The sequence below is a fragment of the Meles meles genome, chromosome 13 (assembly GCF_922984935.1).
Source record: "Meles meles chromosome 13, mMelMel3.1 paternal haplotype, whole genome shotgun sequence".
In the NCBI taxonomy this organism is placed as follows: Eukaryota; Metazoa; Chordata; class Mammalia; order Carnivora; family Mustelidae; genus Meles; species Meles meles.
The window spans coordinates 41,735,670-41,761,087 of record NC_060078.1 but is presented as its reverse complement, the minus strand read 5'-3'; the positions used below and the strand labels follow the sequence as shown (position 1 = coordinate 41,761,087).

The window sequence follows — 25,418 nt, the reverse complement described above, 5'->3', positions numbered from 1 at the left end:
CACTATTGACCGGAGGCTTTGGCAGATTCATCTGTGGGGCCATTGATTAATCTCTCTCACCTACAGTCATCAGTAAGCTCCTTGAAAGTAAGGACACTGTCATTTTGGTTCATCAATATATCCCTGGTCCTTATTACTGTGTCTGGTCCTTACCAAATATTTAGTATCTATTTGAATAGATGAATCTATGAATCTATAGTGAATCAGTAAGTTAGAACTTGATATATATAAAACAAGAGGCCAAGTTTTAAACTAGAACTATTCAAAGTTAACACTGATTCATGCTATAAAGAAATTACCTCTTCTGTCCAACCCCCTTACAACTATCTGGCGAACTTCAACCCATTCCCAAGACTCAGTTTGTCTGTTACCTACTTTGGGCAGGATCCGTAATCCCCCAGACCATCCTAGATGTCCTTTTCCATTCCCAGATAGCTCTGTGACTTCATGTATCTACATTAGAGAACAAGTGCTGTATACGCTTCCATACTTGTTTCCACCGTGAGCCTGTGAGTGCCCCAAGGTCAGGCTCCATCTCTTCTGTTTGTTCTTTGTCAGATCTTACAGTGCCCAGCATAGAGAAGTGTTCCGTAAGTATTACGGAATAAATGGATGCCTCTCTCTACCAGTTATCAAGGTTGCGTTAGGCATTAAATTCTTCGGACTCTCCTAATGCATGCAAATATTACCTTCCAGTTCTTCCTTATTGAACGTTAACTCCCATAAACCTATCTTTCCTGAGAGGGTTCTTGAAAAAAGGGTGGGAAGGGATGTATAATTTTATTCCCTGACTTCTCACTGAGGTGTAATTTCTTTCGATTTTAAGAGAAAAGGGATCATCTCTGTTTTAACACCTTCTCTTTCTGATCCCTGAATCAGGCTGAGAAGTGTCATTCAGTCTAGAGGTTATAATGCTCGCTCCAGCTCTCTCTCTCACCTGGGACACAGTAAATGTGGTCAGTTCATCTCTCTGAGTCACAAACGAGTCATCTGTAAATGACGGCAAAGCACTAGATGCTTCCACAGCAATGCAAGGGCCAGTTCTGCTGCCTCCCAGTCAAGTATATCCAGGGTATCATGTTGCTTCACTGGACTAAGTGTTTCACATCTTGTTAAATGACGGTAAAGTGAAACCCGTCCCCATGAATGTTTAATGGACTTAAGGGAATGCCAGACGCAGACAATTCATTTGTTAAACACTGCAATTTGCAAAGAATTTCAAGTAGCTAACCTGGGCTTCAAGATAAAATAAAGACAGATTTGCCTGATACGGTGTGGAGCAGAAAATTTTCCCTCCCAAGGATTAGGATGTAAGTGGATAACTCATCACCCTCTGTGTAGTAGAAATAATGATAGAACTCCTAGGCTGGGCATTCAGAGTTTCCTAGTGGACACACTATGCAACTTGAGCTTGGACTCTGGATTTCCTCACTACTCTGGACATTTGGGAAGGATAATTTTCTGTTGCAGGGGAGGGCTAGCCTGTACATTGTGGAATATGTACCAGCACTTCTGTCCTCCTCTGCTCATGGATGCCTCTCCAGTTAAAACATCTGAAGTCTCTCCAGACTTTGCCAAAAGTTCTCTGGGGCAACAGTGCCCCCTGTTGAAGCACTGCGATATAAAGATGTGAGTTTGGCTTTCTGCTACTCATAAGCAGTCGGTCAGAGAGAAACTTTCCCAAGCTTTGAGTCCCATTTCCCTCTTCTGCACATAGTGGGTGTAAAATAAGTCGTCGTTGTTAGGACAAAATGAGGCAATGTGTTTATATCATTTAGCATGATTCCGTGTATGTACTCAGCCTATGGTGTGTGCTATTACAATGATCACGACTTCATTCGTTATTGTTAGCCTTTAACATGGATGTTGAAGAAAAAAAATGTAGACCTACGAAGAAAATCTGCTTTACTGAATTTTCTTCAATACATTTGCTCCGATATTCACGGAGAAAATTTGAACACACATCAGAGACCAGGGCTACCAGGCTTCCAGCAGCACAGATGTTCTCTATACTCATCCTTGCATATCTTCAGCATAGTATGGAAGGAGAGCAAACGCTTTTAAAAGTTTCTGTTCCTGAAGTAACTGGGTGGCTCAGTGGGTTAAAGCCTCTGTCTTTGGCTCCGGTCATGGTCTCAGGGTCCGGGATGGAGCCCTGCATTGGGCTCTCTGCTCAGTGGGGAGCCTGCTTCCCCCTCCCCCTCTGCCTGCCTCTCTGTCTACTTTTGCTCTCTCTGTCAAATAAACAAAAAAATCTAAAAAAAAAAAAAAGTTTCTATTCCTTTCCAATGTATTTCTGATATATATTCTCCCTTACTATTTTCTCCCATAATATACAACACTAAAAACTACAGTCCAATTGTTATTCGGTTCTTATAACAAAAATAGAAGCAAAAGTATCAGCAGGGATAAAGTTCACCAGATGGAATACTTGACTCAAAATAATATGGACTGAGATTGTACCACACAGTCAAATAGTTAAATGTAAATAATTTTAAGAAATATTATGTTCTCCTATTAAATTAGTAAAAGAAATGTTGATAAAGGTATAACAAAGCTGGTAGTCACCCACGCTGCTTTCTAGCACTGAAATTGATATGTGCCTCTGGGAATGCAACTTATTTATTCCAGTCCAGTCTGGTAAAAGGGACTGCTCAGGCCAGTCCCCTGGGCCCAAGCAGGCAAAGTGTAGGATGCTATGACCAGCATGCCTGTGTCTCCTCAGTGCACCTCACTCCCCTTCGTCAGGGTTCTTACAAGCCTTCCTTTCCTATCTATTCTCTGCCTGAACTCCCAGTCCAGCCTAAAACTGATGATTCCTTGAAATGTATTGTCCTAGCTGCCCACACCCCAACTCAGAGGGGGAAAAAAAATGTCCTATATATATATTCTCTTTACCCAAGATGGGAGAAATATAAAAAGCCACTTCCCCACATCTTATCTTGGGCCCCGTGGGAATGGTCCAGTTGAGGCCACTCTCCACATCCCTGGCTAACACACAAAAAAGTCGATATGGGTGGGCCAGAGAGTGGAGGGGAGGGGAAGAAAAATAAAAGAAAACCCACTGTGCCCCAAATCTTTCAAGTGTTGGAACCCTTAAATTTTGTAATTTCTTGCTATTCTAATTCTAATCATCCCAATCAAATGAGGGGTGGAGAAACATGTGAGTGAGGAGTTCATTTTTGTATTCCTTTAATAGTAAACAATAGGAAAGAACAGGAATGTCCACAAGGAGGGAAGAATGAGGACATTGTGAAGTGGCCATTTGTGGACAAGTACACTATCTCCCAAATGAGTTCATGGAGAGCATAAAGCAGAGACAGAAAATGCTATTGATCATCTCTTTGGTGAAAATGAAGGATACAAAATTTTATGTGTGTTTTAGCTGGAACCCTGTAAAATATATAGGAACTGGTGGAGACTCTTTCCCAACCAAACTCTAGATAGGCTCCTTTGAGCCCTCTTTTCTACTGGGCCTTAACTTTGGCCTCTAAGAACTGTAGAATCCCAGCACAAATGATTTAATTCACTCATATCCACACTAAAATACTTGAGTAAACTTTAATATAGTCTCTCTCTCTGTTTTTTCATAGCCTCTAATAGCCTTCACCCCTAGAATGACCCTAACCTTCCTTAAAATGGCTGCTTGAAAACCTAAATCAAAACCAAAACCAAAAACTCTAAAGCCTCCAAAAGCATGTACTGTTTGTTCTAGCCAACACCTGAAGAATAGCCTCCACCTGCCTTTCTGGGAGCATTTACTTGGAAAAAGGCTTACAACTAACTCTAAGCTGCCCTTTGTCATTTTGAGATGTATATGTGTTTCCCCAGCTCAGGAGTTTCTTTCTCAAGGACCTGAAAGCCAAATCTTTGAAATGTAATTAGGAAGGACAGGACCTCTGTCTCCCCATCTCTGTGGAAGTACAGAATCCTAAACTCCATTAGTTGCCAGCTAACACACAGCTGGCAAATACACTGATTTTTCACTTCCCTGACTGTCAAGACCCTGCTGACTCCTCTCCCTATGCCCTCATTCTCCCTTTAAAACACCCAGTCAGATATATCAGATAAAGGGCTAGTATCCAAAATCTATAAGGAACTTAGCAAACTCAACACCCAAAGAACAAACAATCCAATCAAGAAATGGGCAGAGGACATGAACAGACATTTCTGCAAAGAAGACATCCAGATGGCCAACAGACACATGAAAAAGTGCTCCACGTCACTCGGCATCAGGGAAATACAAATCAAAACCACAATGAGATATCACCTCACACCAGTCAGAATGGCTAAAATTAACAAGTCAGGAAATGACAGATGCTGGAGAGGATGTGGAGAAAGGGGAACCCTCCTCCACTGTTGGTGGGAATGCAAGCTGGTCCAACCACTCTGGAAAACAGCATGGAGGTTCCTCAAAATGTTGAAAATAGAACTACCCTATGACCCAGCAATTGCACTACTGGGTATTTACCCTAAAGATACAAACATAGTGATCCGAAGGGGCACGTGTACCCGAATGTTTATAGCAGCAATGTCTACAATAGCCAGACTATGGAAAGAACCTAGATGTCCATCAACAGATGAATGGATCAAGAAGAAGTGGTATATATACACAATGGAATACTATGCAGCCATCAAAAGAAATGAAATCTTGCCATTTGCGACGACGTGGATGGAACTAGAGCGTATCATGCTTAGTGAAATAAGTCAATCGGAGAAAGACAACTATCATATGATCTCCCTGATATGAGGACATGGAGAAGCAACATGGGGGGTTAGGGGGATAGGAGAAGAATAAATGAAACAAGATGGGATTGGGAGGGAGACAAACCATAAATGACTCTTAATCTCACAAAACAAACTGGGGGTTGCTGGGGGGAGGTGGGATTGGGAGAGGGGGAGCGGGCTATGGACATTGGGGAGGGGAGGCGAACCATAAGAGACTATGGACTCTGAAAAACAACCTGAGGGTTTTGAAGGGTCAGGGGTGGGAGGTTGGGGGAACAGGTGGTGGGTGATGGGGAGGGCACGTTTTGCATGGAGCACTGGGTGTTGTGCAAAAAGAATGAATACTGTTACGCTGAAAAAAAAAAAATAAATAAAAAGGGAAAAAATAAATAAATAAATAAAACACCCAGTCCCCTCTGTGCAAACTGAAGTGGAGTTCAGCTCATGCTGGAGCTTCTTCCAATAATACATTACTGATTAAAATCTGTGCTTACTGTTTTAACTAGTGCTTGCCTTTGTTTATCTTCAGCAGGTCCAGTTACTAAGGAATTGAAACCCTCCATCACTGCATTTGTGTGGCGAGGTGGCGAGATAATACCCAGAAATCATTAGCAAAAGCATCCCTTCTCTTACAGGAAAGAATAGTCCCCACATAGCTATGATTACAAGTTTAACAAAACTTTGCTGGGAAGCAATTCTGATTTATGAATTCACACTAAACATCTAAGTACATCTGTTATGCATAGAAAATGGTGACTTTCTGGGTAATGATTTTTTAGAATCACAAATGATGTACAAATCCCCAGTGATTTATGCATTTGGAGGGGCATGAATATGTCCTGGGTGATTGCCTATTATACTCAAATACTAGGTTTATACCAGGGCCTTTGTTCCTTCCTTTTGTGTCTCAGAATCTGGAAGGGCAATCTTATATGGGGGCAAAGAATTTGCTAACCTGAGAGGAATATTCCCGTATGTCTTAGATGATATTTGCTTGTCTTTAATTAAGTGTTTTGCAATCTATCGCAGAAATGATTAAAACAACTGTAGAAAGAATGTAGGATTCAAAGAGCTCGTATTTCAAGTTCTGCTACCTATTTAAGGTTTGGTATTAGGACATACTGACTCTGAGAATCCCACTCTCCCTTCCCACCTGTCTTACCTTTGACGTCTCTCACATCCCTTAAATTGGAGTTGCTTGAATATAGTACACATTCTCAGGACTCCATGGCTTCATTTTTTCTGTTTCTCCTAGTCTCTTTTCCTTTGCTCTTTGACTAGCTGATGAACCTTTCACCCATCCGCCTCCTTTTGGTTTCCTCTCCAGTCTACTGCAGTGTCAACCATCTCAGCCCACGAACCCCTCTGGTTCTGGTTGTCTTTATCTCTTACTACAGTTAAGTTCCCATAAGGTAGAGAACATTGGATCCCTGGTGCCCAGCACCATTTTCTGACACAGAGTAAGAATGTAGTAAGTCATTATGGAACAAACAACCACAGCTCTTTTTGCTTCTAGAGATTAATTTATATTGCACAGTGTAATCAAAAGCTGAGATTTAGTTTTTCTGTTTCAACTTGCACATGTGCACGTGCACACACCCAGAACGGCAAGACGATTTAAGGAAAAATCTATAAAGTACTGAAAAAAAAAAAAAAAACTACAAGTCTGATCCCAAGCTCCCTATCTCTTCTGAACTGGAAGCACTGAGGTGGGCTAGTGGAAGAGATATACAGACAGGTAACTTACACTTTGCAGCTGGACATGATTTTTCGCCAAGTTTTCTGACTTTGCCATTGTGCTGGATGCTTTGAGGCTGTAGTTTTTACCACTTTGTGGTTCTTTCAGCTGCTCTTGAATTTGTTTAGCTTGTTTCCTGCAGGTTTAAATAAACATATAAATACTTACATCACTTTATTCTATTCATATTTTGGGGGTTCATTCATTCCCAGCATCTATATTTGTCATTTGTGAAACCTGGAAAACTCAGTTTACAAGAACATCCTTCCCTCACTTTCAACCTGCCAGCCCCATCAGATAACTTCTAATCTGGAGAGAAGCTGGTTTTATCCATCAACATCCTGGGATTCACAGCCAGTGGTGTGCCAAAGGAAGACAGAAGCATACACAATGCATTGTCCTGGCCCCCAAGGATGCAAGAGGTCCCTAACCCTTAGTGCTCAGTGGTAAAGAATTAGAAATGCTCTCAAGTAACCAGTGGAAAAATTTGAAGTTTGGACCCAACAGCCACATATAACACAGATAACATAGTAACAAAGTTACATCTCTAGTTGTTTCATTTACATTTCCAAACATATATAGCTTGATCACATAGCCTGCATATATACTGTAAGTATATACCCTCTTCTACAATTTAGAAATAGCTCATTTATTATTATCATTAAATCTGAATGTGAAGATTTTTATTTCTACTTTGTAAATAACAGTTAAAAAAATAGTTAACTCAAAAAAAAAATAGTTAACTCTTGGAAGAACATCTTAAAATGATGCCAAGCATCACTTTAAGTGTTTTCCATGTATCAACTCAGTTATTATTTGTCATAATTCTGTGTGATGGAGCATTAACCTATACTCATTTAATATATGAGGAAACAGGGGCACAGAGAAGCTAAATAATTTTTCCAGAGTCACATTGCTAGTAAGTGGTGGAGGTGAATTACTCTCAACCACCACTTCGTACTGTCAAACCACTTGCCTATATTCCTACAGCATCTCAGTGGGAACACTGAGACTATTCTCAAGTTTCAGATTCTCACCAAAGTGCTCTTGCCTGCATATGTGGGTAACTGCTGCTAACCACAAGGATGCAACAAATTACTCCCTTATTAACTGCTCTCTTCCAAGGGCTTTACATTAATTATCTATCAGCAGAAGACTCAGTACCCAGAAACACATATGCACACACACACTGCAGAATCATCCAGCCCACCCCAAACTTTCAACTCTTCCCCAAATCCCTATCAAGGATAGAGCCTTTGGTGGAGTATGCACATGGTATCCTGCAGAGAGCTTTTCCTGAGAATGGGCTTGGGTCTCCATCCCAGCTCTGCCACCCACCATTTTTGCTTTGATTTACTAAATCAAAATGACGGTTTTCCTAAACTTCCTTGAGCCTCAGTTTCCTCATCTGTGCATGGTGTTGTAAAAGCTAACTTCCATGGATACTGTGGAAATGAAATGTGAGGACATCTGCAAAGTGTTGATCTGCTCCCCTTCTCATCATTTAGTAAGCTTAGTTGTATGGGCAGATCCTATAGAGAAATTAGAACATTGGCTCAAAGATAAAGGAAAAGATTGTATTAATTGCATCTCTTACAAGCAAGTGACAGTGTTTGGTACTGGATTTGGAAGCTCTGAGAACCATTAACTCTTTTGAATTTACAACAGCTGTGATGTAGCTCTGTTTGTTTAAAAATTACTTTTACATTTTCAATTGTTTGGGGAGTTTTTATCTCCAGTACTTTTAGTTGCTTTAATCCAGTTGTAATAATCTATTTCCTAAGAGATAGTCTGTAGCCTATTGTTAAAAATAAATCTCTCATATCAGAATTATATGAAGCACATTATAGCCACAAAATTCCATCAGGGATTCACTGATGAAGGAAACAGGAGATCAGGAGGTTCTACTCGAAAGGGTTTGGCACAGAGTAAGGACCCAGTTACTCTCTGAAGGATTAAGTAGTAGAAACATTAACTATCTTTCCAGTAATTCTGTAATTCAGTGTCTGGGAAATGCCAGCTTCTAAAGGAATTTTCCTCATAAAAATGTGTGATTGCAGTTTCCTTTTATATTTTATATATGCAGTCCTTTTATATTTTGCTTTCCTTACTGGCTTCTCACTCAAGTCCTGACTCAGTAATATTCCAGAATAAGCAGGCTTTCCTTTCTAAACCAGCCGCCTTCTCTACGCATACCTACCCTGTCCCAAACACACATACTTTTGCCCTTTCTTCCTTCATCCAGCAAATGGGAACCAGGACATGAGAGGTATCTGATTAAAATACCATTACCTCTCTCACAAGAGTCAATGCTCTGGGAAAGACAAGATAAGGACTTTCCACACTGGAACCCTACTAGCCTAACAATGTCAACATTAACATTTTGTAGTTCATTGAGTTTTAAGTTTCTCTGGTCCAGTTTATCAGAATAGAAATGATATATAAATTGTGGAATATCAGGCATTACAAGTCCACTGGTAGGCACTGTTGGTAACGTTGTGGGATGGGTTCCTGGGGAAGCAGGCACTTAGAAGGAGACAGAATGAAGGATTTTTATTAGGGAAGGCCCTTTGGATCAACAGCTGTGGAATCAAAGGAAGGGAAGCAGGACAGGGCTAAGGGAAAGAATTGGAATGTAATGCAGTCTCAGTGATGCAGATCCCAGTCCTTTGGGATGCTCTGAAACCAGCATGGCCTTGCATCCTAAATTGGGGCAAAGATCCAAGTCTTTGGAGCCTCACATTGACCTGTTGTTGGAAGTGGGCTATCTCAGGTCAGAGGAAGGCAAGTTTTATCATATTTGTTTTAGCAACTGGAGTACTAAGATCTTCATTGATCAAGAGAATCAAGGCTGCACATCAGAGCAACTACTGCCTATCTTTAACGGGCTTTCCTTGGGCTAAAATCTTTGACTTCAGAGGATGATAACCTATGGTTAGGGCTGGTTTTTACTGGGAGCACCACTTTTCCTTTTTCCTTCTGTTTTTCCCAGTCATGATCATTATTCATCCTAGCTTCTGTCTCCTGGAACATCTCTCCTATCTCAATTCCATTTTTTACAGTTGAATCATGTCTTGCACTTCCCAAGTCTACTAAGGACTTTAACAGGCAGCCTTACACTTCTTACCCATATGATTTGAAAGCAAAAGGAAACCTACAAAAATTTACAGTTGCCATGTGAGCCCCATCAGCCAGATTTGAATAGCTCAACTAATATTTCCAATAACAACTTATGGGAATATATGGGCTTATTGGAAGTGATGAGAAGATAATTTCTTTCATTGTGTCCTTTCAAGTTGTGGAGGTTCAATGAACTTAGAAAATCCTCTAAATCCAAGAAGGTGTTGATCGCTTCTATCTCATCATGTTATTTCCCTTCAAACTTTCATTTGCTAACAATTTACTGTATATTCCATGTAGCAAGGCCATGCCTTAGCAAGGGTCACAAGACGATGGGCAAAGGACCAGAGTGGCAGGACCTGAGGAATTATGGGGACTAAAATATAAATGATTCAGGGGAATGTGAGCTTTTGTGTAACTCTTGACTTTATCTGGCTAGGAACTATGTATCCCAGTATACAGAATGCTGGTTCAGGTGAATTTACTTAAAAACCAATGATGGAGATTTCCTAGAATCCTATAAGACTTGGCACTTCCAAGATGAAGTCAAACAAATGATACACGTTATTACAACATTATGGTATGTGTGAAAGTAAGGGAAGTTCGAGGTAGAGTTTGTCTATGCCATTATCCCTGAGATATGGGGATGGGGATTAGAATTCTGGGAATGAGTGGAAAGACACATGTGCCAGGGTGCTATAAAAGTTTACATTGCTTTCAGCTATATAGATTAGGTGTTTGTGTGAGGTATAGCACTCCTCTCAGGCAAAGAAAAATAAAGGAAGAGCTTGCCTGGAAATTGTGCTAGAAGGAAATACACTCTAGGTCTCTAATGAGAAATATAACTCCACCTGGAAAAGGCTTCAATTTTTTATTATTACTTTGTTATTCTCACTTTTTAAAGTTATTTAATTTTTTAATAAAAATATGTCCCAGCTGGGCAGGCAAAAAGACAACATCCCGATTAGTGTTCCTCCCTTGGCTCAGTTCTTGGAGTCCCCCATAATGAATGATGTTGCACAGTGTTTCCATTAAACCCCGACACCTCACTGAGCCCCAGGAGGAGGTGTTCATCTCAGAGCCCACATCCTGCCTAGAGAGGGAAAGATTGACAACTATGAAGATGGCAGTCCTTGAATTATCCAGCTGCTTTCCGTTTGTGTGATTGTCATAATCAGTCTTTCCTTTACATGTGGTACAACTACAAATTATACTCTAAAAATAAGTGATTAACCACCACTCGATGGTAATTTGCTTATTGTTAAATACACAATTTCTCTCCTGTACACAGCACTTGCGGGGAGACCCTTCTAACGCCCTGTGGCGTATGATTACACCCTCATGTCCTGGTGCATGCTCTGCACTCTGCCGTTACACAGCCTCTACGTTCCAGTGTGGAAACCCACAGGTGTTTCATTATTTACTCTCTGGAACACTATGCTGTGCTCTCTACACTGTTATCCCGTTAATCCCTAACAAATTCTGTAAGGTAAATATTATTTTCGGCCATATTTTACCAAAAAGGAAACTGAGGCTGAGGGACTGGATGAAATTTGCCTATTAATACATAACAAGCAAGAGGCAGCCTGGAGATTTGAATACAGGTATGAGTGAGGCAGGTACAATCCTGACCCGATGCCACATAAGCTCCCTAAGAGGACACACCAAGCGTTATGGGTGGCACCAGTGCACAGTATTCCTGATTCACCCTACACAGTTTCACCTTCCAGCATCTAGCCAAAGGACTGTGGGAGCCGATGTGGTAGGGTAGTTTCGAGCACGCAATTTCAACCAGGGTTGTGGAAATTCAAAGACCCTATCTGTGTGGCTTTGACAAATTAATATTTTAAAATTAAATTCTGTTATTATTTGAAAAATGCAACTAAGGAACAATTCAAATTGTTGTGAGGATTGGGGGATAATGCAAAGCCCAGTGTCCCTGACAAAGAGTTAAGTTCTCCAAAATGAATACTAATAACTGTCACAGCCAAGAGTTGCCTAGGAGACATGACAATTAAATATGATGTAGTATCCTAGATGGGGCCTGGAACAAAGCATATGGGGTAAAAACTAAGGATATCTGGAAGTATGAACTTCAGTTAGTAATACAGTATGAATATTAGTCATTGCGACAAATGCAACATACTAACATATGACATTAGTGTTAGGGGAAACTGTGTCTGGGCTATGCAGGATCTATCTGTACCATTTTCACAGTAACTCTGAATATCTAAACCTATTCTGAAATAGTTCATTAAAAAGTAGTTACTAATTATGGACCCATGCCCAAGTTTCCACTCTTTTTTAAAATAATAATTGCTGTTCTTTTTAAAGATCAACATATACAACACGCAGACAGGTGTCATAGACTATATCTGGAAACGGATCCATTTTTAGAAGAGCAAATGGGTAGACAAATATAGGTCCAATGAAAAGCAATTACACATTGGCTTGCATTTCAGACAAGCTGTAAGAATAGAATCTGTGCCAACTTCTTAAGGCTTGCATGACTTAAAAAAATTTCCATAAATAAAATACCTTTTTGGAGTAAATATATTTGTATGTATATATAGGTATGTATATAATTTATTATACATTATTAGTCAAAATTAGTACCCTTATAAGCAGAAGTTTTGGTTTCTTTTTTAAAATTTATGTATTTATTTACTTAAGTAATTTCTATACCCAACATTGGGCTTAAACTCACAACCCTAAGATCAAGAGCCACATACTCTTGACTGAGCAACCAGGTACCCCAGAAGTTTCTATTCCTTAGCAGGGGAAGTATATTTGACATGTGCTTATCGACTGATAAACCAAAGTAGATCTTGCAGTATTCCTATTTCATATTAGGCTGAAATCTTTATGGATATCAGGTAAAGATACTATGAAAGGAAAAGTATTTTTTCCCCCAGAAAACCTAGATATTTGTTGATAATGCTTAGATCTACAGCAATGACTTCTCTGTTCAGAAGTGTTAACCCCTAGTGACAGGCAGACATAGGCTTTACTTGTGGCAGGTAATCAAAAATTGCAAAGAACATAGAATATTCATGATCACAGAGTGGAATGATCACTATGTATACCAAAGAGAAACCACACGCACACACATACACACACGTATGCACATACTGCATATACTCCCCACAGTCTTTAAGAGATTCAAAATCATTCGTAGATGTTTGATGGACCCATTTGCACAAGATCCCTCTGCCTGAACACAGACGGTGAAATTAAAGAAAGACAAAGTGCTTTCTCTGAGAAGTAACCTTTTAACACTTGAGAGATGGTCTTACTTGCTTTTGAAGTAGAATGCTGCACAGAACATGCCCACGATGACAATTCCAAAGATGATACATGAAATTGACAGCACCTGCCTTTGATAAACTTCTTCACTCTCTGTGAATTTGAAAAACAGAATTAGAATGGATGTTAGCAGGGCACAATTTCCAACCTTTTACTTCTGAGTTGGTAGGAGCTTTTCAAAGAAAACTTTTTTGTTCCTGTCATGAATAGGAAAAAAGGAGGAAGTTATTATGATTCAATTTCTTTGCAATCATCTACTGGCTAGCTGGTTGTTATTTTTTGTACATGCACAGTTAAAATACACTTATACACATATATCACAATTATGAATCTTATTATCAAAAGACATTCCATAAATTTAGCACATACAGGGACATACGTTTTTGAAATTATGGTGGGGCCCAAAATAATCTTCTAGAGAAACAAATATGTGTCCACCAGAATTTTCCTGTGCCAGTGATGTCTTCCAGTTTATTTTATGTGATACTGATGCCACTATATTTCCTGATTTGGTCCTCAGCTGTCTGTCTCCCATTCATCCATTCCCTACTATGATTTATATTACTAATGAAAGAGAACTTCAATATGTATGTGAATATTTATTCACCCAATTCTTGACTTCCTCAGTATCAGTGATCTGGCACAGTGATCTCAACCTCTATTACTAAGGTCATATCTTATAACTTATTTTTTTTAAAATATTTTATTTATTTGACAGAGAGAAATCACAACTAGGCAGAGAGGCAGGCAGAGAGAGAGGAGGAAGCAGGCTCCCTGCGGAGCAGAGAGCCCGATGCGGGTCTCGATCCCAGGACCCCAGGATCATGACCTGAGCCAAAGTCAGAGGCCTCAACCCACTAAGTGACCCAGGCGCCCCTCTTATAACTTCTTATCACAAAAAAAATAAGAATTCAAAAATAAGCATGTTACTCTTATAGCCATTACCATTTATACTCCCAGCTCATTTCTGAAATATGTCTACTGAAACAGTTCTCCCAGCTCATCAAGACCTTTTTATCTATAGATCTCAGAACTTTCTATCTGTTAATTATCCTCCTCTTGTCTTCATTTTCTTTCTTTACACAGCAGGGAGACTATGATCCATGATTAGTCATTCACTCTCTTGCAAATACCATCAACTACTGATCTCTTTCTCCTCCCTTTTTACCCATTTGGCAGAATAACTGCATACAAATCCAAGAAGCTGCCTTTTTCATACCTCAACCTTGAGCAGCTCAGAATTGGGAGAGAAGATTATACAATCAGGAAGATGGGATCGATAAAAGTTGACAATGGCATTACTTAACTAGACATCTAACAGTGACTAAAGACCTCATCAGTCTGCTTCTCCATTTTTCTAATGGTTACCCATACCTCCTCCAAACTACTCAAACATCTGACTTACTCTCCCTCACTTTCAGATCTCCCATATATGTTATAAAGAAAAGGAAGTATGAATAGTAAAAATCGTCTCTACTTATAACACAAAATATACAAAATCAACTACATCTATTCATTTTGTTTCTCTCTTAACATAGTGCAGTATTTCTCAAACTATATGGTGCATAGGAGTCACCTTGAGAACGGAAGGAGACTGCCACCTACATTCTCCTAGAGTTACTGATTTAGCAGGTATGAAGTGGGGATAGGACAGCTACTTTTTTTTTAAGTTCCAAGGTTTCCAAGGTAATTTTGTTGCTGTTGGTCTGTGAAACAAGACCAGTTGAGAACAACTGAATAGACTAAAAATCTTCAGAACGTGCATCAACCATGTAAAAATAGGGGAAGTTTTTTGTTGTCATTTATGCCAACATGGTATAATATCCATTTTGGACCTTCTAAGTAAAAATATTTATTTAAAAGAAAGTTTCAGATACCTTGCATGCACACTAAAATTAGAGAATGATTCAATTGGGGAAAGTGTTATATTTTTGTCAAAGACTAATTACTTTGGATGCCATTGTCTTCTATCATCTCGGGGTCTTCTCATCACTTAACATTGAAGGGAAGGAAACACATTACAATTCATTCTATGATACCAGCATTACCATTATACCAAAACCAGAAAAAGACATAAAATGAAATGACATGTTGACATATATCCCTGAATTGACATGCAAAAAATCTTAACAAAATTTTAGAAAATCAAATCCAATAAGATGTTAAAAGTAATACATCATGACCAAGTGGGGTTGATACAAGGAATACAAGGTTGGTTTGATTTTTTAAATTAATCTATGTAATTCACAATTTTAACAGTCAAGAAAAAAATATTTAATTATCAGATTAGAGGGAAAAATCACTAACAAAATCTAAGATTCATTCCTCATTAAGACTCTCAACAACTAAGAATAAAAGGGAACCTTCTCATCCTGATAAAGAGTATCTATAATAATCTCTACCTAGGTGTGAAAGACAGGATGTTTTTCCCCTAAGATCAGGGATACAGTAAAAAAATCTACTTTTACCACTTCTTTTTTTTTTAAGATTTTATTTATTTATTTGTCAGAAAGAGAGAGGGAGAGAGAGTGAGCGAGCACAGGCAGGCAGAGGGAGAAGCAGGCTCCCTGCTGAGCAAGGAGCCAGATGTGGGACTCGATCCCAGGATGCTGGGATCATGACCTGAGCCGAAGGCAGCTGCTTAACCAACTCAGCTACCCATGCGTCCCTACTTTTACCACTTCTATTCCACACTGTAATGTAGGTTTGGTCAGTGGAATAAGTAAAAAATAGAAATTAAAGTCATTCAGTTGAGGAAAGTTGATGGAAAATCATCTTTGTTCTCAGACTATATGATCATCTGTGCAAAAAAGCTGATGAAATCTATAAAGAGCTAGTGTAACTAACAAGTAAGCTTAGCAAGTTTTCAGGATACAAAGTTGCAGGATAGACAATACAAAAATCAAAAATGCATGTCTATTTAGTAGCCACAAATAATCAGAAATTGAGATGAAGGTATCACAGAACCATCAAAATACAGTTTGAAGAGGTACATTTGACAAAAGATACACTTGGCCTCTACATTGAAATCTACCATACATTACTGAGATAATTTAAAGAGGACCTAAATCAATGGAGAGATATATCACACTTAGAAATTAAAAGACTCGGTATTATTAAGATGTCACCTCTCTTCAATTTGATGGATAGATTGAGTGCAATTCTATTTAAAATCTCAGGAGGCATTTTGCTATTGTTGTAGAAATCAACAAGATGATTCTAAATGTAATATGAAATATAAAAGATCTACAGTAGCAAAATAACTTTTTCATAACCAAGAGAACAAAACTGTAGTAGTTAAAATACTTTATTCCGAGACTTAATATAAAACTATAGTAATCAAGGGAAGATGGTATTGGCCTATTTATAGACAGATAAATCAATGGAATAAACAAAAGAGTCCAGAAATATATGCAAACATATGTGGTCAGTTCATTTTTGATACAGATGTCAAGGTATTTAATGGGGAAAGGATATTTTCAAAAAGCACAGTGTCACAATAGTATAGCCATATCCACTAAAATGAACCTTAACCTTAACTTCATACCTTATTCAAATATAGGTTCATGAGGAATAATAGACCTTAATATAGTATCTTATGGTATGAAACTATTAGGAAATGTAGAAGAAAATCTTAGTAATATGGGTATGACAAAGATTACTTAACTATAACACAAAAGATAGAAGCTATAAATTTTTTTAGATCAATAAAATGAACTTTTTCCAAATTAACAATATTTAATCTTCAAGACTGTCATGAAAATGAAAAACAAAACAAAACAAAACAGGGCACATTCTTGGGGAAAAACCCGCAAGATATGTAATCAACAATAGACCTGTGTCTTCAATACATAAGCGTCTCTTATTCAACAATAGGAAAGACAAGCAACCCCGTTTAAAAATGGGCAAAATATCTGAATGAACACTTTTGCGAAGATATATAGATGGTAAACACATAAAAAGATGCTCAACATTGTAGAGTTGAAAGTTAAACTATAATGAGGCAACATGGCATCACTACTAGAACCACTAATATTAAAGGCTGACCATACCAAGGGTGTGAACAATTTGGATTCTCGTGTACTTCTGATAGAAATGAAAAATGGTACAACCACTTAAAAAACAGTTTCATAGAAAGTTAAGCATATACCTACCTTATGACACAGCCATTCTATTCCTAAGTATTTGCCCAAGACTAATGAAAGCATATATTCATTATGTACATAAATATTCGTATCAGCTTTACTTGCAATAGCAAAAAACAAAACAAACAAACAAAATCTTGGAACAACCCAAAAGCCAATTAGCAGATAAATGAATAAACAAATTGTGGTATAGCCATACAATGGAATCTCACTTAGCAATGAAAAAGAAAGAACTAGTCCCCTGGGGCTAATAATACACTATATGTTTATAAAAAAATAAAAAGAAATTATATAAAAAAAGAAAGAACTAGTGATAAAAGCAATTTTACACATGAATCTCAGACTAACTAGGTTGAGTTCAGTAAGTCAGACAAGAAAAAGGTATCTGTTATGTTATTCCAGTTATATAAAATCCTGGAAAATGGAGGGGTGCCTAAGTGGCTCAGTCAGTTAAATGTCTGCCTTTGGCTCAGATCATGATCCCAGGGTCCTCAGATGAAGCCCCCTGCTGTCAAATGGAGCGAGCCTGTTTATCCCTTTCCTTCCCACTCATGCTATCTCTCACTTTCTCTGTTACTATCTCTTTCTCTCTCTCTCTCAAATAAATAAATAAAATCTTTAAAAAAAAATCCTGGAAAATGGAAACTAATCCATAGTAGTAGAAAGCGTGAGTAGGTATCTGGGGTCAGGAGTAGGAAGGAGTGGAGGAAAGAGACCACAAAGTGGCATGAAGAGACGTTGGAGAGTCATAAATATGCTTATTGTCTCAAATGTGATGATGTTCTCATGATAAATGCTTATGTCAAAATGTATCAAATGATAAATTTCAAATAAGTGCTTTATTTTATGTAGCAAATATAGTAGCAAGTATAATAACAAAATATTAATTCTGGGGGACAAAAGAATACAGGGAATATAGAAGTATAGACATAATATAAAAAATACATGCTCGATACAACATTGTCGCCCATACTAACCAGTGTCTTTTTCTTCTACCATGTCTAACATTCAACTGTTTAGAGTCTCAACACATACTCTTTTCTTTCTCTCTTGAATCTTATTCTTGTATTTCTCCCTTAAATGCCTACTCACCTCTTTGGTCTCAAATTAAGCGTCATTATCTCAAAAAAATCTTGCACTGCATTGTAAACTTCATGGTACAAGGGACTGTGTTTTTGTTGATCTATTTGTTTGATTCACTACTATTTCCCAATCACCTAGTGCAATGCTTCTTACATAGTTGACACTGTCAGACTTATTGCCTAGGGAATAAGTAGATATTTCTGCCTTTGGAGGGATTTTCTGCTTTAAGCCATGTATGATACATCAAGTCTCACCTGGGGATATTCTTCTGGTTTATTACTTCTCTTTTATTCGCACTGTGTCTTCCCTGGCTTCCCGCAAAGCCTCCTTTCCTGAGCAACCACCTGCAAATAACCTTACCCATTCCTGAGATCTAGACCTGGCTCCTCTCAGTGGCATTTACCATCCAAACCTGGCCTCCTCACTGTGACTCTACTCACAAAGTCCTTTTCAGAGGGCAAAGTGTCATAAGGAAAAATGGTGAAGCCATGGGTTTTCAGGCCTCCAAAGATACTGTAGCATGATCTGCAGACAGGTAGATACTCCTATGGCTCTTTTTCTTTTCCATAGCATCTAATTGCCAGCCCCTGGCTTCTTTGTTGATTTTCAGGTTGCCTGGTCAAGCTCCGGGAAGACACTGTGTGTGTTGGATTTGAGTATTATTCTCAACACTCTTCCGTCCCTGCACTGGTACACTGCCTGGTTTTACATTTACAGTGCTGATGCCAATTCGTAACCAGAAAAACTAGACTGAAGGTTGGCTCATGGACACAGAATTCCCCATACCATGACTTTCTGGGTCATGACCCAGAAAGCTTCCAGAGCCAGCTGAAATGAGTCCATGACTTGTGATGTTCCTCTAACAGCAAAGTCAATTGCAGTAATTCATCTTTAATTAGGCAAATAGATATCAGATGCAACAGATCTGGATGAAAACCTTTATTTGCAGAGCCTGATTTCTGGGACTTATTTTCTTTTTTCCTTCTTTCTTTCTTTTTTTTTTTTTTTTTTTTTCCTTTCCTGAGACTATGCACTGTATTCTCTTTAAATATGACGGTATATTTTGTAGTCCTTTTTCCTGCAGAAGTATACTAGGAAACAGTGATTTAGAAGAACTATCCCCTGTTCACTCCCACTTAGGCTCTATTTCCATTGTATTCAGACAGAAGTATCAGAAAACAGAATTTAAGCCTAATTTCTGTATAAATGGAGAGGGGCAATCATGTGGCTCTGGCAATCCTTGGTTGATTATTTTTAATATGGCAAAATTCAAATTAAAGGAATAAAAAATGTATTACTGAGACCTTGTTTGGGCATATTGCCATCTTAAAGGCTGTCATCTTTTCCAACCGCACATTTATAAGCTCATTAAATTTTCCAGTTGAACTTGGAACCAAATATGTAGTTGTACCAACTATAGAGAATTTCATTTCACTTAATTGTTGTGAGTTGATGACTATAATGGAATAAGTGTGACTTATCTACTTCTATCATTGCATATGATAACCTACCTCACCCTGCCTCTGCCAATAAAAAGAATTATGAAAATGATGGATAATAATACCCGCTAAAACAAAAAAGAAAAAGACTATCTGCTAAACTGAATGATTTCCTCATAAAATCTATGTACTGTTTTTGTTCTTATTTGAAGCTAGTCAAATATAGCCTGGGGAAATGCACAAAATCAATTCTGAGTTTAAATCAAGAGTGAAATTAAAACTCTAAAGACTGTGAGTGAATTTATAGACCCAGGTGTAGTTACAGTGATATCACTATCAATGCCTTTGAGTGATAGAGCGTTACTCGAGAGCTAGCATGGGTGAGTTACAAGAAACAAAGAGTTGGGAGTCTGGCAATTTTGGATTTGACTTTAATTTTAGCCACTTTCAATATGAGTAACCACAAATCTATTACTTTGCCTTTATAAACTTTAATTTCCTATCTGAATAAAGGCAATGTTATGAAATACTGAGTGTAATAAATGTTATAAGAAGGAGGTTAGATAATGCTACAAAAGCATATGGTACAGAAAACTGACCTAGTCATAGAAGCCAGAGATCAGATATCTCAGATATAATATTAGAAGCCAATCAGGTAAGAGTAATGGGGGTGGGGAGGGTGGTCCAGGCTAAGGAAAGAGCTTGTGCATAGGCCCTGGAACAGGAGATAAAATGGCATGCTCAGGAATCTAGAAGTTACCTACTCCCACCGGGCCTTTGTACAAGTCATTCTCTTTAGCAGCTGGGCAGAACAACACAGAGGCAACGCAGAAGCTGTGTACATGTAACATGTAACTGTGTAATATGTCGCCACAACAGCAGGAAGGTGCTGAAGGATCTGAAAGGAGAGGAATGTGATGCGATAACATTTACACTCCTTTTATATGCAATATGCAGGGAAGATTAAAAGGAATAAAATAAGTGCAGAGTCCTGTTAGGAGGACATTAAATCAACTCAGGTAAAATATGATGGATGGTTGTACAAGAGTAGTAACAACCGTGGTGGAGAGAGGAGTAAACAGAAGTAAAAAGCACTCAGATTGAAAATACTCAGGTACTAGACAATGATGTTCTGAACTAAGATAGTGTATTTTGGAGGAGGTTCAGACTTGGAAGATAACAAACTCAGCTTTGGACTTGGTGAGTCTTGAAAGCCTGTAAAATATCTAAGATCTGGGGCACCTGGGTGGCTCAGTGGGTTAAAGCCTCTACCTTCAGCTCAGGTCATGATCCCGGGGTCCTAGGATCGAGCCCCACATCGGGCTCTCTGCTCTGCGGGGAGCCTGCTTCCTCCTCTCTCTCTGCCTGCTTCTCTGCCTAGTTATGATTTCTCTTTGTTAAATAAATAAAATATTTTTAAAAAATTTAGATCTGCATATTTAAGCATGCAGATCTAGGCTAAGAGGAGGTGACAGGGTTCTGGATATAAAGTTATGGATTATGCATATAACTGCGACCAAGTGTTCTGATAAGATGGTCCAAGAAAATACAGAGTAATACGAAAAGAGTGTCTGACTTAGAGCTTTGAGGGACTCTAAAATTTTATGGGAGGTTAGAGAAGGATCCCATAAAGGAGATGGAAAAGGACAGCCAACCAGGCAAAGCAAATAAGGAAAAAGAATATCCTCCAAATAACCAAAGTAACTAACCATGATAGTGGCATGGAAGAAAATATAAAGGGTTTTTCTAAATTTCAGGCTATTGAATGCTTCTGAGGGGCCAATTTAGATAATGTCCTTTAATTTAGGGACATAGAGGTCACTGAGCAACTGCAAAAGTCCCTAGTCTTTGGTGGAATCATGAAGATAGTCTCATGTATTATGTAACTTTCACATACTGAAAGACAAATGCCCCTTCACCAAACCTGCCCTGTCTGCTACCACTTCAGCCCGGATGCAGAAGCTGGAATTCCAGCCTAATTCCAGAAAGCAGTGAATGCCTACTTTGTTAACTTGAGGCTATCACTAACTTCATTATAGAGACATTGTGAGGATTAAGGGAATTAAGACGTACAGGGTGTTGCCATACCTAACTCTGAGTGCTCACTCAATATTAGGCTGAACTATATAAAATTGCTATGGGTGGCGGCAATAACTGGCAGTTTAACTTGGTTCTGTCTAATACATGGCAACTGTTATTATTATTCTATGGGATGTCAACATTGCTGCACTCCATTTTTTTTTAATATTTTATTTATCTGACAGAGAGAAATCACAACTAGGCAGAGAGGCAGGCAGAGAGAGAGGAGGAAGCAGGTTCCCCGCAGAGAAGAGAGCCCGATGTGGGGCTCGATCCCAGGACCCCAGGATCATGACCTGAGCCGAAGGCAGAGGCTTTAACCCACTGAGCCACCCAGGTGCCCCAACTGCACTCCATTTTTAAAAATCCAGATTACAAATCCATTTTTGAGGGCAGAACCAATCTTCAGTTAAATAAGAATGGATAAAGTGTGTTTCCATTGTTCTCCAGCTCCCAACTCTGTTCCTTTTCCTTTTCTCTGATGCATAGAACTCACTGTTCTCTTTTTATAGGATCATATTTCAGGCTATAAAGGTGAAACTAGAGAAAGTAACATTATGGTGAAGCTGCAGAAACTGACGCTGGCCCAGTGGAAAAAATCTTTCTGGCAAGCAGCCTGCCCAAGACTCTAGAAAGATTAGTGGGAGCCCATCTCACTTACGGAACAGTATCATTCGCTGGTGCATGTTCCTGGGGGTAAACACCAGTTACAGCTGTCTTTATTCTCTTTTACCCATTGTCTTTACAAATAAAATAGGAAAAACATTACATACCTCCCATATTGGTTTAGGGGTTCAATAGGAGAGCACAGATAAAGTGTCTAGGAGATAGAGGACATACAATTGATGCACAAAATGCTAGTGTCCCCCCTCCCCACTCTCCCCTTCCCCTGGCTTTTTTTCTAAAGCCAGTGCTCACCTTAAAAATAGGCTTTTAAAATACTCTGCTTCTCTTATGGAAAGCTAGCCTCATCTATAGGCAGTCAGTGACTTGCTGTCTCTGGTCCCCACTGCCTATGCTCTGGGACCTGTACTAAAGGAATTTACTTTTATGTCATTTCTTTACTCGTGGTGCCTTATACTTTTACTCTTGGTAACTGAATTTTTCAACTGGTGTTGCTGAATTTCCTATGTTTTAGAGGATGTAATGTAAGCGATCCTCCTTGGGGCATGGCTGTCTTTCACGGTCTCCCTCACATATACCCTTTGAGAAGAAAAGTGTGCTCTTTGTTCCCAGAGACAAAGAATCCTTGGAAAACGTGTAGGGTACAGCACTGTCTGCTAAACCAGACAGCTCAGAGTTGAGGTCCCAGTGTGTGCAAAACTGCTTGCTACAATACTTTCTGAAATTGTTAATAGTCTTTAGCATTCTAGAAGTCCCTTCACAAAAACTTATTGAGTTCTACTACATAGGGGGGAAAAAAAAGGATACCAGAAGAAAATCACAGCTGCAGCTTTCTTATACCATTTCCCTTTGGAGGACTCTATATGAAGGATAGAGGAGTGGATGACCTTGATGAACTGTCTCTGTATATGGTGGGAATGGAAAATGTTCTAAAAGGTGGCTTCATGTCCCCTTCAGGTAGGGGGCTCTAGGATTCCTCTGCCTCTTAGGAATTTTTTCTTTTCTTTTGTATCACCAGTTTAAATTAAGTCTGTAAGACACCAAACTTAAGCATGATTTCCCTAAATGTGGCTTAAACATGGACACAGACACACACAGACACACAAATACCTATAAGTCATATACAAGAGCAAAAGATTTTCCCACCTCATATTCAGCATATGCAAATCAGACGCTATGTGGTACGGCTACGAAGTGTCAAATGCAAGCATGATTTGCTCTGACAGTCCATTCTAAAATGTATGTAACAATACCCTTAGCGCTCCTCTTATCTAACTATTCATTCTCAGAGGTCCCGTGGTTAATAGCCTATGTAGAGGAGGAAAAGTCAACCCCATGCAACAACATTCACTAATGATCCCCACCATTTATGAGCGTAGTCCTTGCCTAATTCTAGTATTTATTCCTATTTATCAAGTCAACTTCATAATCTGGGTAGGTCAGTCTCTTGAGTGTAGACCTAGGATATTTTTGGTCCCTATTTTAACCGGATTAAGTTTAAATGGATTTATTCCAGTATTAATTATTCTTGAAACAAGAGGGTTCCCTGAATTTTGTTCTTAAAAATCAACAAATGCTGAGGAAAGATTAAAATATTAGGGGCTTATAAGAAATGGCAAATGAACCTTAATCGAGAAAGGAAGAATATTTAAATTTTGGAAACTGGGATTTGCACTTTTTAAACTTGAAGACAAAAATAAACAAAGATTTAAAAGGCTGATAACTACACTACTAAAGAAAAAAAAGAATGATTTCATTAAGGTAAAAGGGGTCCTGAAGGAGAATGAAATGGATACTCATGGGGAGATCAATGAAATCAAACACACACTGGAAGGCAGGGGCACCAAGAGAGTATATATTATAAGAATATCAGGAAGAACATACAAACTCCCAGAGCCTTGCTGCAAGGAAACCCAAGGATGCTCTTTGGGGGCTTCCAGGCCACCCACCTGCATGCAGGGGAGTGAAATGATCAGGAGGTACTAAAATGCTCACTATCTGCAACACTGTGTTATTTCTACTTGGAAGCCCCCTTCCTTCTCTATTTGAAAAGCTCCGTCCCCATTAAGGGTTGAATTGTGTCCTCCAAAAGATGTTGAAGTACTAACCAGCATACCTGTGAGTATGATCTTTGGATATAGGGCTTTGCAGATGATCAAATTAGGATGAAGTCATTAGGATGTTCCCCAACCCAATTTTACTGTGTCCTTATCAAAAGAAGAGGTTTGGGCACAGAGACAGATAGACACAGACACAGACACAGACACACACACACACACACACACAGACACACACACACACACACACACGCACACAGGGGTAATGCCACTTGAAGAGGAAAGCAGACTGGGGCATTGCCTTCCCAAGTCACAGAAGGCCAAAGACAGACAGAAAACTGCTAGAAGCTAAGAGAGAAGCAAGGCACACATTCTCTCACATTCTTCCCAAGGTCTTCAGAAGGAACCAACCCTGCAAACTTGCTTTATACTTCTAGCCTGCAGAACTGTGAGACCATATCATTTCTGTTATTAAACTGCTAGTTTGGGCTACTTTGCTGTGGGCAGCCCTAACAAACTAATGTAGCCATTGATCCATAGAAACTCAGAATACATACTATTAGGTCTGAAAATTATTTTCAAGAATTCCCTCTTATATCTCCTTTGTATCTTCTCCATAACTGACTGTCTTGTACCAAAGAAAAGTACTGTTTCTTTAAAGCCTAGACTGTGAGCCGCTCAAGGGCAGGAACACCATCTCCATTCTTGGATCCCTGTCCCCGGCTCATGCTTACGCTGCACAGAGGTGAGCCCTCTACAGGCCTTTGTTAAAGTCAATAGCTTCTGGGCTGGATGCCTCATAGCATTTTATGAGCTGGGCTCTTTGCCTGGTGGGGTAATAAAACAGAGGCTATGTTTTCTTGGAGGGAGGTCCTTTTACCCGAAAGATTTATTCTGTGGCTCTCTACATCCACTGTGGAAGGGCACCTTTTAAAATACTTTGAAGAATTTAAATAATTACTTTATAACAAAATGTTGATATTCAAAATTATATTTTATCTTATTTCCATGGAAAATGCTTTTAGATGTGCATTATCCATAAAATTTGATATTTAAGGGAAAATAACAGTTTAAATTCATAAATACATTCATTCTCAAC

General features: G+C 38.9%; 1 protein-coding gene across 10 annotated transcripts in view; it reads right to left on the bottom strand.

The window, feature by feature from the left end:
* Positions 1–25,418, bottom strand: part of NRG3 (neuregulin 3) — a 1,109,100-nt gene that overhangs the window by 24,659 nt on the left and 1,059,023 nt on the right. For all 10 annotated transcript variants that reach the window (XM_046026201.1, XM_046026203.1, XM_046026202.1 and 7 more), the window contains exons 5-6: positions 12,883–12,985; positions 6,476–6,602 (exon numbers count right to left, since the gene is read on the bottom strand). In XM_046026201.1, coding sequence (XP_045882157.1) covers positions 6,476–6,602; positions 12,883–12,985 — 230 coding nt within the window. The remainder of the gene's footprint in view (positions 1–6,475; positions 6,603–12,882; positions 12,986–25,418) is intronic.